At 36.3% G+C, this 13,678-nt stretch overlaps 1 protein-coding gene across 4 annotated transcripts in view; it reads right to left on the bottom strand.

Moving 5' to 3' along the window:
- ZZZ3 (zinc finger ZZ-type containing 3) overlaps nucleotides 1–13,678 on the bottom strand; it is a 105,273-nt gene that overhangs the window by 46,945 nt on the left and 44,650 nt on the right. For all 4 annotated transcript variants that reach the window (XM_045547717.1, XM_045547715.1, XM_045547718.1 and 1 more), the window contains one exon: nucleotides 7,600–9,155. In XM_045547717.1, the coding sequence (XP_045403673.1) occupies nucleotides 7,600–9,104 (1,505 nt within the window). In that variant the 5' untranslated portion in view covers nucleotides 9,105–9,155. The remainder of the gene's footprint in view (nucleotides 1–7,599; nucleotides 9,156–13,678) is intronic.

Raw genomic sequence — 13,678 nt, 5'->3', positions numbered from 1 at the left:
ATATATAGAAAAAATTAGCCGGGCATGGTGGCGCATGCCTGTAGTCCCAGCTACTCGGGAGGCTGAGGCAGCAGGATCGCTTAAGCCCAGGAGTTTGAGGTTGCTGTGAGCTAGGCTGACGCCACGGCGCTCACTCTAGCCCGGGCAACAGAGTGAGACTCTGACTCAAAAAAAAAAAAAAGAAAAGAAAAAGAAATTACTCAGTCTCCTCTAGCCACATTCAGATTTTTCTCTATGTGAAAATCAGAGATTAAAGAAACAAACAGAGGTAGCTTTCCATAATAATGCAAAAGAAATAGAGGTTTAAGAAAAGGGGGCCCTACTGAAAAGTGAGACAAAGAAAAAAACAGAAAGGAGAAGTAGAAAGGTCTCAAAGATCTTCCCATTTATTACCATACATTATAATATCTGATGACATGAATCAACATAAAAATAGCATATATAGTATATTCTGCTTACTAACATATAAAAATATATTTCTGAGCCACCTTGTGAAATAATTAAGAAATATATATATGGGTCTCTACCCCCAGGTCCTAAAAACTCTTGTAAACAGGCGTGCTAGGACAATCTTCTTTTCTACTATTTGGTCTTTGACCTTAATTCTTGACACAGAACTCCAAAGGCCTCTGCAATTTCCTGAGTGACAGGAGTGTCTGACACAGAACACCTGCATCCTTTAGAATTTCCTGGGTGATAAGAGTGTCTTGTTCTAATAAGGTCACTCTGGGTGGGGCCTGTTACTAGAAAGACAAAGCCATGATTAGAAGCTTAGGACTTTCAGCCCCAACCCTTGTCCACTGGGGAGGGAAAAAGAGCTGCAGATTGAGTTAATAATCAATTGTGCCTAAGTGATGAAGCCTCCATAAAAATCCCTCAAAGACAGCTCAAAGAGTTACTAGGTTGGTGAACACATCTATGGGCCATGAGGGTGGCACACTCAAACTCCACAGACTCCTGTGCTTGGGATCCTTCCAGACCTTGCCTTATGTATCTCTTGATGCAGATTTTCATTTCTATCCTTTAAAATATAAACATCCTTTGTAATTAATCAGCAATAATAAATAAACTGTTTTCTTGGGGTCTGTGAACCACTCTAACAAATTACCAAACCTGAGGAGGGGGTGTTTGGAACCTCCAATTTGTAGCCAAGTCAGACAGAAATTGTGGGTAACATGAAGATCTACTATTTGTGATTGGCTTCTGAAGTTGGGAGCAGTCTTGTGGGACTGAATCTCTTAACCTGGTGGATTAAACTGTAGGACACACAACTGAGTCAAAGAATTCGTCAGTGTGGGGAAAAACCACCACACATCTGGCCATAGAAGTGTTGAATGTGAGTATGGAGAAAAACAGTTGATTTTTCCTACACATCTGATGTCAGAAGTGAAGTACTGAGCATGGAGTGAGTATAGAAGGAAAAAAGTTTGTTTTTTCTGTACACACATATAAAAAACTAGTTTCTGCAACTAAATGGTAACACTTCAATTAGTCTCAAAATGATAGATAAAAAACAATTATTTTAGATGGGTTATATTGCTAAATGAGTCTTTTAAAACCATAAATAAACAACTATTATGTCTCTACTTGGAATTTAGATATCTGGTAGCTTATAAGAAACACAGCCTCCAAACCAGAAAGCAAACAAGAAAACATATAATCAAAACAAAAATCCCATACACTAACATTTAAGTATTCAAAGAGAAACTCCTCAGTCATCACTCAAGAATCTTGAGACATAATTCTGATAAGCTTACTTATTCTGATTTCTCTTACTTACTCTGATTTTGAAGTTCAAAAAAAACTAAAAGCAATCAACTAGAAGGGAAGTCTTAGTTACAAGAGGAAGGTACTGATAGCACAAGTGATTAATGGAAGCCATCAAAAATGAAGAATTAAAAAAAGTCACAGAACTTAGAAAGGGACATAGAAAAGAAGCCAAATTATAAGAACATAAAAAGCAGAGTAGCCCCAAATCATTTAACATATGAAAAAAACAGATCTACCCTGGCAGTGATGCCAGAAAAGTATAACAATATAACATTCATCAGCAAAGATTAAGAAGAAAAGGTTAAATTATACTTGGGTACAAATATACTTGGACTACACCAGAGAATCACTTTTAGACATTATCCACAGTAGTTGAAAGAAAAGATTTTGGTATTCAAAGGAAAAAAGAATTAAATAATTTGGTTGGACAATGGCTTACTCCACTTACAACCCAAAATTGGGTAATTTAGGCAGCTACCTCCCTAATCTTTGTGTCAAATACTGGCTATCATTCTACAGCTTTTTACAGTGAGTTGAGAAGGTGCCCAAGCATAAGTTTTTCCTAGTTACCTCTGACTTTAATATACCTGCTGCATTCTAAACCCCCTTAGAGTATTCTTTGCAAATTATCCAAATCCTCTATTTGAAGTCAAGCTAAAGCTGTAGTTTTATGTCCCCAGTTTGTTCATCACAGACACACTAACAAGATGTTCTTTAAAACAGTGAACATGAAAGTATTTCATTCAATATATAAAGCATACTACTTACCTATAATGATGATTCTTTCACAAATTAATACCAGATAATTATGACTACAGTTACAGAGCTTAACCTCAAGTAAAGAATTCTTGACAACTGAGTACCCAAGACATGCTCCATGAGGGTTCTCAACCTAGAAACCCAAATGTCCACTGAATAAGTCCTCATTAGATGAGGTAACCAAGTATATATAGCTCAGACTAGGAATGAAAAGACAGAAGTTTGATCCCATTTAGTAATTCATTACAATACTTTAACTCAAAAACCTTAATTACAAGTTAGGAAATAGAAATTGTACAATGCCACCTATCATGTTTACTTTCAATTTGCTATGACTGTCAAATGAGAAACTATATGAAATTATAAATTATGAAGCACAATACAAATGCAAAATTCTTATCCAGGGAAGGCTGACTCCTCTAGTGCTTTCTAAGCAAAACCCATCTCTAGTCCTAGAGACCCTTTGAAAGAAATTACTTTGACCAACAGTAAAAGTAGACTCTCAAGATGTAAATCTATCAGAATGGATGAAGATTTTCTTTATGCAGCTTCTGAAATTGATGAAAATATCAAATGTTTCAAGTATTAAATAAGCATGTTACAACAGGACATATTGTAATTATTCAATATCATTAACATTTTCAGAAAACCAAGTTTAAAACTACAATTCTTAGCAATACTCTTTAATGTGGCTTGAAAATAAGATTTTCACCTGCAGAGTACCTGAGCAACACTCTTAGATAAACAATAACTATCTTACATGTTGATTATCTAGAAACTTAAAAATTGGTATGTTAGTAATCAGTTATCAGTGAGTTAATCTTCTCAAGATATCAAGAATATGGAAACCCTAAATTTGACCTTTTACACTCCTGTCTGTTTATGAAAGGTTATAATTAATATCAAAGATCCTTAAATGAAAATATCTAAGATCTTTCAAGTATAAATTTATTTAAGTAGTGATTACCTTTTGAATTGGAAGAAAAGCTCTGAATATTAAAACCTAGGACCTGAAATCTTCCATACCTGTGCTTCCTAGAGCCAGAACTTCAAAACTGAGAGATCCATTCACTGCTTCTGATTCAAAATCAGCAAAAGGTCAATGCCCAAAGAGAAAGGGCAAGCACAGTTAAGTAAATGGTCTCAGTCCATCAGGCTATTCAGGCCAAAAAAGGAGTTACTAGACACCGTATTATTTACCACGTTAACAGAATCTGTCAACCTTGAAGACCAGAGAGCTTTAAGATGAAGTACATTTCTTTTGATACCCTACCCCTAATCTCTGAAATGGTATGTCTAATAAAATAATCCACAGCTGGAATCCTGCCTGAGAAAGAGACATTCTCTAGTTCCTTTCGCATAGTGGTTTTCTCCATTTGGAAAAATAAATATATACAAGCACATTATAGATTTATGTGCTAGGGAAGAGGGATGGCATCTAGAGCAGCAAAAGGGTACTACCCAGAATATCTGCAGATTCATTTCCCTGGCCTATGACCTAATTTACCATGAATCAAATCTAAGGCTAAAACTCTACACACATTATCCTTTCAAACATTTACAAATGATTAGATGACCTTATATGTGCTATTTTTGCAAGTAAAATAGATAAATCATAAGCTGACTGCTAGGATAAAAGGCTGCTGATTAAATAATCATTGTTAGCCTAGAGGGAAGTTTCAACTAGAATAAGGTTGAGTTATGTCCTCCTGGATGTAGACAAAAAACCATGCCATGCTCAGCATTTTCTATTAACAACCTACTTCTAAAACCAGCTATCAGAAAGTATTCAGTCTCTACTGGTAAAGATATTCGTGTTTAGGCTGGGCAATGCCCAATCCCAGTTTCAAAAGGCAATTACCTAGAGAACTTTTCTAGCACAGGAACAATAAGGAAAAGAAAGAATATTTGACAAGGTATGTGTACCTGTGTGTACAGGAGGATAATAATCCATCTGCCCCAGAGGCTTTTTATTGTTAACCCCCAGTGCTTTTTAACATCATTTTTCAACTGCCAGAAATTTTCTTGAGACTTGAAAGCACTAGACAGGTATCATGATGCTACTTTTAACAATGACAACTTGGGTAAAAGAGCCAACATTATATCCAACCATCTCTTGACTCTAGATAAAACGCATACGAATGGAGGTGTGGGGGAGGAGAAAGACTTCACTGAAAGAGATTACATCCGACAGGGCCAAATACCCTCTCCTAATTTTCCTTAAATTATCTGTAACCAGGATGCTAACATTGATATTCCCTCTCCATCTCACTTCTCCTGATTCGTTTCAAAGAAAGAAAGAAAGAGAGAGAGAGAGAGAGAGAGGGAGGGAGGGAGGGAGGGAGGGAGAGTAAGAAAGAAAGAAAGAAGCAAGGAAGGAAGGGAGGGAGAAAGGAAGTTAGTTAAAAATGAAGTTTCAAAAGTGCTATCTTCAAAGGATTTGGAGCAAGGAAAAAAGCAAGAATGAGTATTTGCTTTTGCCCAAAGTCACCCAAATGAGGCATTAATTTGAGAATACTGTCCTAACAAAGCAACTAGCATCCAAATTCCAAAGGACTCTATATATCCTAAGGAACCCATGGAAAATAAATATATAATGGACACATTTATAACTTGACTCAAACAGTACAAAAGCAATTTATGTAACCAAAACATTTGTACCCCCATAATATTCTGAAATAAAAATATACATATATAAATACATAAAAGCACATTGTATAAAATATAGAAAAGCACCTATGAAGCTGTATTGTTCTCATCCTCAAAGAGTTATGAATATAGAACACATTACTGTTTGAATGTTATGGCCAATATCTTTAGATAATTGTTTTATGGGAACATTATCCTTCAGAATTACCATCAGTCTATCTCTTACAAAAAAGTAACACTATAGTGAATTTTCGGAAAAATATTTTCCATAATCAATCTTTTCAACAACACTAAAATAATAAAAAACAAAGAACAGAATGTCATTTTGTAAAAATTCACATGTTTTGAGTTTTTGGCATTTTCACAAGACACATGCTTTGCTTCCTTATGCCTGCAGATAAACAACTTTACTTTTAAAAGCTAATATTATATATGAACTGTAGAATTCAACTTATTTCTAATCGAAAAAAACTTCATTTATGAGGTTTTTCTGTGTCTCAAATTGGACTTCAAATATTTCAAATACATGAGACTCCTAATATTTCCACAAAGTTAAATTTATAAAATGCTCAAAGTGACTATTAAACCCAATATTAAAATATTATATAAAAAGAAAACAGGCCTGGTGCAGTAGCTCATGCCTGTAATCCCTAGCACTCTGGGAGGCCAAGGCAGGAGGATCATTTGAGGTCAGGTGTTGAAGACCACCCTAAGCAAGAGCAAGACCCTGTCTCTATGAAAAACAGAAAAATTAGCCAGGTGTGGTGGCGTGTGCCTGTAGTCCCAGGTACTTGGGATGCTGAGGGAGGAGGACTGCTTGAGCCCAGGAGTTTGACATGCAGTGAGCACCGCACTCTAGCCTGGTAGACAGATAGACACCTTGTCTCAAAAAAAAAAAAAAAAAAACGAAGGGAGGGAGGGAGGGAGGGAAGGAAGGAAGGAAGGAAGGAGGGAGGGAGGGAGAGGAGAGACAAAAAAAATTTTCAGAAAGGAGACCTATGCTAAAAGGCCACCATTATTACCTATCTATAATGCATGGTAAAAAGAGTATAATATACCACACCAAGATTCGATACTTTGATCCCATATATACCAGGGTCTGGTAATTGTCACAACAAAAACATTAGAAAGATTCCTCAAGCCTGGTGCAGAAGCTCACACCTGTAATCCTAGCACTGTGGGAGGTTGAGAGGCAGAGGCAGGAAGGAAGATTGCTTGAGCTCAGGAGTTCCAGACCAGCCTGAGCAAGAGCAAGACCCCATCTCTACTAAAAAAGAAAAGAAAGGAAAAAAAGAAAAATTAGCTGGGCCTTGTGGGACGCCTATAGTCTCAGCTACTCAGGAGAGAGGCAAGATTGCCTGAGCCCAGGAGTTTGAGGTTGCAGTGAGCTACAATGACGCCACTGCACTCTACCCAGGGTGACAGAGCAAGACTCTGTCTCAAAAATAAATTAATTAATTAATTTTAAAAATTTAAAAACTATGAAAAGAATTCCTCAAAGTATTTTTGCACAGTGTATATGATCTGATTGCAATATTAATTTAAAGGCCTATCCTGTGACAGTAAAGGTGATTAAGTCTGTCTTTTACTTTGCTCATCATATTTATGAGCACTATTTGTTACATTTCCTTTCAGGATTTAGACACAGCTCCAATTCATTTGTGTTACTGCCTAGAATACTTTAAAGGAAATCTAAGCAAAACTGTGAAGAATTTGGACACAGAATTATTTTAAAAAATCCCTTTATAGCAAAGGTTGAGAGCCAATACCATTTGAAGCTACAGTCTTCCTTTGTAGTTAGTATCAGAAAAAGCTGTGTCAAATGTTTATAGTGTGGCTGAAGACTAACTCTTGCTAATATGCTAATTACAACATACTGTCATAGTGTTAACAGTAATATCTACTTCTCTAAGTCACAAAAATCAAACATGATGCATAAAGCACATTTTTTTAAAAAAAATTTTAATTGGGAATTAAATATAAAAGTAGATTTCTAGCCTACTAGATCTCCCATATCTAGATGTTGTCTAAGCACTTATTAATTGCTCTACACTATATGGAACTATAAAAGTGTACTGTGAGTACACTCAAGATGTTTCCATTTTATAAATTAACTCAAATGGTATAAAACTTAATAACTAACAAAACACCACCAACCATGTCTTTTCTAATTGAGATGTGTGAAATATCAGAACTGTCAAGATCATAATGTCATAGAGAAGAATAATAGAGTTTTAAAGTCTTTCTTTTTTCAGAGCTTTTTTTTAAGATTTGAGAAAATCATTATATTAAACCTAAAATTTCAGCTAAAACATTAATTTTTAGCTGTAATAAAAATACTATAAATGGACATTTATGGATACTGAAAACTTGAGGAATAATAAACAAAGCAGAATTCATGGTTACCATATTTACACATACTCTTTGTTGTGTTTCAGTGCCACATGATCTGATTCAAAGTAATAAACATCAGGATCATCATCTTCCTCTTCTGTAATGTGCTGATTGGCACTCTCTTTGGCAGATGGCAAATGTCCAATATTGAGTCTTGCCTCTGAGGGTGGCATACATAGTCCTTCACTTCCATAATTTTGAGAGTCATGGCGTATCCCTTTTTCATTTTGAGAAATTTCATCAGGATTTGTAGGAGACTGACTTACATTACCACTAACAGTTGCATCTGTTTCCTTGGGACTAAGATTATTTTCCTCAAATTGTCCATTTTCTCTGCAAGGAGAACTGTTTTTAGTGGGACTACCTCTGGTAGGGGCAGCCCTTCGTGGTGAGGTTCTCAGGGCATAACGATGTTCTTGAGGTTCCGATAAAGACATCATTTGAGCTGAAACACAGTCTAAAACTGAAGATGGTTCTGGTTCTCCAGAGACTGGCATACTCTCAAGACTTGTGTCCAGGTCGTTACTGGTGTTTTCATTACACTGCTCTTTTGAGGCACTGCTATCTCCCACCACATCTACTTCCTCCTCAGAATCCCTTAAAGATGACTGAATTTCAGAAAGGGGGCCTATAGCTGGCTCAGCAGTCAGCTGATTAACATGTTCCACAGGCAGGCAGGCAGTTACTATTTTGTGGTCCTCCAACTTGACCTGCACTTCTGAATTTGTGCAAGGCACGTTATGGTCTATATAACTGTCTTCCTTCCTACTATCAAGGAACATTGAGGTTTGAGTATCCAAATCCCCATTTGCAGCTACTGATTTTTCCTGCAACATATAGGAACCAGTGCTATTTTGTTTAGTGTTCCCATCAGGCTGACAGTCATCACAGTTTATAACAGCTGAATCACTGTCATCGACACCATTGACAGCCAAATAGCCTGTGATTTCTTCAACTACTGCAGAATTAAGTGGCCCTTCCTCACTGACATTCACCTTTTTAATTTCCCTTTTCTCACAATCATCCAGTATAAGACATCGACAAGCTCGTTTAGTCCCTTGAAAATCTGCATCATTGTCCACTACTGTATTCCTCTGTTCTACTGATTCCTTGTCTGATTTTATAGGTGAATCTTCTTCTGAACTGTTTGGTGCTTCAGATCTAAGACAACGCTTAATTCTCTTTAAAACTGGTGAAACAGGTTCCGTTTGCCTTCTCTCACAATTTTCTACAGCCTGCCTTTCTATGTTATCCTTTTCAGAAGAAGAAAGTCCTCTTTTCCTAGGGCTTACCCATGATTCTCGGGTACTTTGCTGTTTTAAATCAGTGGTTCTTCCATTATTATTTCCTTTCTGAATTTGCACAGGCTCTGGTCTCTTCTTTGGTGATCTTGATCGTACTTGAGAATGAGAAGAGATTTCTTCAGGGTGAGCAATGCTACGATTCCTTAAAGTTCTACCACAAAAAGATTCATCCAAGCCGTTTAAACCCACTGTTGATCTTGTAACACGAGTAGATCGGGAAGCAGCCATACTATGGCAAGTCCCTACAATACGGTCATCATGATCCACTCATTGGGAAACCTTCAAAAATGTAAACAAAATAATGAGAAAAAGGTAATAGTTAATACACCTAGAACAAAAGCATGAAACTATAACTTTTTAATCCAAGTATAGCCAATATTAATAAATTACATGATAAAAATTATTTTATTAACATTTCCCATAATGCTATTAATGATAGCTAACAATTTTATGGCACTTAATATATTCCATGAATCTTTCTATACGCTTTCTATATATATTAACTCACTTAAGTCTCGCAACAATTCAGATAGATGCTACTATTATCCCTGCTTTACAAATGAAGAAGGCAAAGACATTTTGAGTAATCTGTCCAATGTCACAATGCTAGTAAGTGGTAGGACAGGGCTCTAGAGACCAAGCTCTTTACCTGCCTCACTGTATATTTGCCTCTCGAATAGGCACAAAGTACCCAGAAAAGATCTATCTTAAACATGCGATTTCATCTTGGTTATTAAAACAATCATCTTAAATTTATATAGCAGCTATCTTATAAAAACTATTCTCATCATTTCTCATATTTTCTCAAAACCTTCCTGGGAGATAGATAGGCAAGCTCTTCTCTTTTTCATTCAACTATGACAAAATGAGTTTCAGGTCAAATCCCTTGATAACAAACAATTTAGCATCCAAAAAATTCTGGTTGTAGAATTTTTTGTAATGACATTGATGGACAGAAATCACAATCCTAGCTTGTACTGGCTAAGAACAAAACAAAGCAATGCCAAGCCTTCCAACTCTCTAGAAATAAAGCCATAAATCAGCAAGTGAAAGGAAGTATTCTAAAGAGGATAGAAGAAAATGGGAAAAAAAGCCTCCAAAACAAACATTTACATTTAAGAAACCAGGAGCACACATATAATCCACTCTTTCCTTCTTTGAACTCCTTTGTATGCAAGTTTTGATGCATGATTTGGGAGATGAACAGGTTTTCTGGTGTGGATGCTTGGTGTTTATAAGACAGAAATGTAACAGATACTGAAAAATGCCCAGATTAATCCATTTGGATAGACACTAAGCGATTTAGTGATGTTTTCCAAAGGTTCTCCCATGAAGCAGAATAAAGGAGTTGTTAACACTTCACATCTCTATTCCCCTGCTCCTCTTCTATTCAAGCTTTCACAAGATATTTTGCCACTGCCTAGCTTTGAATAGGGGACAGGATGGTTGTTAGAAAAAGAGGTCAGTGATACCTGTAGTGCAAAGTTTCAAAATCTCCTCCTCCTGCCTTCGGTCATCCTTCCAACAGCCTCCCTCCTCTCATATAACCCTCCAAATGTCATTCTATCCCCTGGTGCTGAAAATCAAATACAATCTCTCCTTTCCTCATATATATCCTTTGCCTCAACTGAGCATCTAATAGTGGAAAGGTTAGAAGAAGTAGTACAGAAGACAAGGCAAAATGCTACCACATACAAAAAAGGAACATTAAAGGAAATTGTCTCCCTTTGCCTGCAGACAAATGAATTGAGAAACTATCCTATAAAATATTTAAGTTGGCTGAATCTGGTTTTGTTTCAAAGTATGCCAAACTTTTAAATTTTTAATTAACAACTTTTAAAAATCTTACAAAATTCTCAAAACTAGCCCTGGAATTAAAGCATGATTATTTGTTCTAGAGAATTTCATAGCAATAAAGTGAAAAATAAGTACACAACAGCAATCAGAACTTAGAAATACATTTCTTACAGTAAATTTTTACTTATTTTGGGATTCATTATAGGGACCTCTGACATGTAATTATTTTTTGCTAATATCCTGTCATCAAGACTACAGTCTTTCTGTTTTTATCCACAGGTAACAAACACTGGATATCCCATAAATTTCCACTTTTAGTTACAAAAAACTTAAATTTCAAATGATGTTTTAAAAGAACACAAACTGAAAAATATTAAAAGCAATGTATTTGTTTCATGTACCCAAATCTGGAGCTCTCAAATTTGAAGATTCCTGATTTTTAAATATTAAATACATATGCAAATACACACAAAAAAATGTAACAGTAAGTTAATTTTATAAATTACTTACAAAATGTAACAAGTATCTTTATGCTAATTTAATTATGCTCATAATTTATGGTTCAAAATTACTACTGGCAATAGTAATAGTTTATAAACACACACACAAAAAAATCTGTTAATCTTTACTTTTTAAAATGCAACGGTAATTAAGGGCATATAAACCTCTTGAATGATTCTAATAACGGCTTCCTAGACCTTTTCTTTCCACACCAATCCAAATGAAAATCTCTGTCTTGCAGTACAAACTTCTCAGAAGAGACTACTTTGGATGAAATAAATGTACTTATTAGTACTCAGATCCTCTAATAGAGTATATATAAAAATCAGTGTGAAATACCACCTGAAGGCCTATCTTATTTATCATTCTAGTGATTAAAATATTAAAACACTGATTAATATGAAAGATTAAATAAAATATCAAAACATTGATTAATATAGTTTAATAAAGATTAAACTTCTGTTTCTTTTGCTCCCTAAAAACGTTTTTATTTCATTCAACAACTACCATGAAGCCCAAGTTTTAGGATTTTCAAGTCCTGTACTACTGATCTGTATTTAAAGAGAACCTGTTTTATACCAAGGACCCTTTTAGGATCTCAAACTCTTGCAACACAATCATAGGCATCTCCTGGAAGCTTGTGAGAAATGCAGAATATATCAGGCCCTATCTCAGACCTACCCTGAGTCAGATTCCCAGATGATTCTTTTGTACTGTCTTAGATCACTGCACTCAGACAGAAATCTAATAAAATAACAGCCATCAAGTTTCAAACTAAATGAGACCTATTTATAATTCCCTTTAATTCCTTATTGGATCCTAATAATTAAAAATGTATAAATAAGGCCATGATCCCTCTGGCTAAGGAAGCACCAAACAGAAGACTATAAAAATCTCTTGCATGAAATTAACATACTACATACACTTGGGGTAATAAACTGGTTTAAAAAAGTTTGTTTTGGGGTTTTTTTTGCTTGTTTGTTTGTTTTTTTGAGACAGAGTCTTGCTCTGTTGCCCTGGCTAGAGTGCTGTGGCCTAGCTCACAGCAACCTCAAGCTCCTGGGCTGAAGTGATCCTCCTGCGTCAACCTCCTGAGTAGCTGAGACTACAGGCATATGCCACCACGCCCAGCTAATTTTTTCTATTTTTAGTGGAGATGGCGTCTTGCTCTTGCTCAGGCTGGTCTCAGAACTCCTGATCTCAAGCGATCCTCCCACCTCAGCCTTCCAGAGTGCTCGGATTACAAGCGTGAGCCACTGTGCCCAACCTAAACTGGTTAAAATTAAGATTAGAGTTAAATAAAATTTTATCAATCCTCCCTTTGATGATCTTTTCTTCTATTCTAATCTTTTTCTTCGTATCTTTTCTATTTTGGATAGGCATACCTAAAGGCACAGTTTCTACAGTTAGCTAATAAACTATGCATGAAATTTAACAAAAAGGGACTAATGGGTAGGCCTGGTGGCTCATACCTGTAATCCTAGCATTCCGGGAGGCTGAGGCAGGAGGACTGCTTGAGCTCAGAAGTTTGAGACCAGCCTGAGCAAGAGCAAGACCCCCATCTCTACAAAAAGTAGAAAAATTAGCCAGACATCATGGCATGCACCTGCAGCCCCAGCTACTCGGGAGGCTGAGGCTGGAGGATCACTTGAGCCCAGGAGCTCAAGAATAGCCTGGGCAACATAGAGAAGATCCCATCTCTTAAACAACAAAAAAAGTCTAGATTATCTCAACCAAGTCTCAACATTGTTTTGCCATGCTTAGCAAAGTATTATAGACTAAAGGAGTTGTTTTCCTCATTTTAGCTAACTAACACAAAATTACTAAAGAATCCAATTAAGAAGTTTTGAGCATAAAATTATATTCCGGCCAAATATTAAGTTGTTAAAGCAATAGAAATGAATTCATTTACAAACTATCTCAGAAAATACCCTTGCTGGTTAACTAAATAGGGGATACACTGACAACCCTCGCCAGTGCCCATCTGAATTAGAAATTCAATCACTCGGCCGGCCAGGTATGGTGGCTCATGCCTGTAATCCTAGCACTCTGGGAGGCTGAGGCAGGCGGATCGTTTGAGCTCAGGAGTTTGAGACCAGCCTGAGCAAGAGCAAGGCCCTGTTTCACTAAAAAAAAACAGAAAGAAATTTGCTGGACAACTAAAAAAACATACATATAAAAAATTAGCCGGGCATGGTGGCGCATGCCTGTAGTCCCAGCTACTCGGGAGGCTGAGGCAGTAGGATTGCTTGAGCCCAGGAGTTTGAGGTTGCTGTGAGCTAGGCTGATGCCACAGAACTCTAGCCCGGGCAACAGAGTGAGACTCTGTCTCAAAGAAAAAAAAAAGAAAAAAGAAATTTAATCACTCTAGTTTTAGAATTAGGGGAAATCATTAGTTAATATATATGGACAAAGCCCAATCTAACAACTAGACTGAAGATTTTCCTATATGCTATCCACCAACTAATGAGTAGTGGGACTTTCTAGAATACAGAAGGAAGAGA

Source organism: Lemur catta, chromosome 3 (genome assembly GCF_020740605.2).
Source record: "Lemur catta isolate mLemCat1 chromosome 3, mLemCat1.pri, whole genome shotgun sequence".
NCBI lineage: Eukaryota > Metazoa > Chordata > Mammalia > Primates > Lemuridae > Lemur > Lemur catta.
This window is presented reverse-complemented; position numbering and strand designations above follow the sequence as displayed.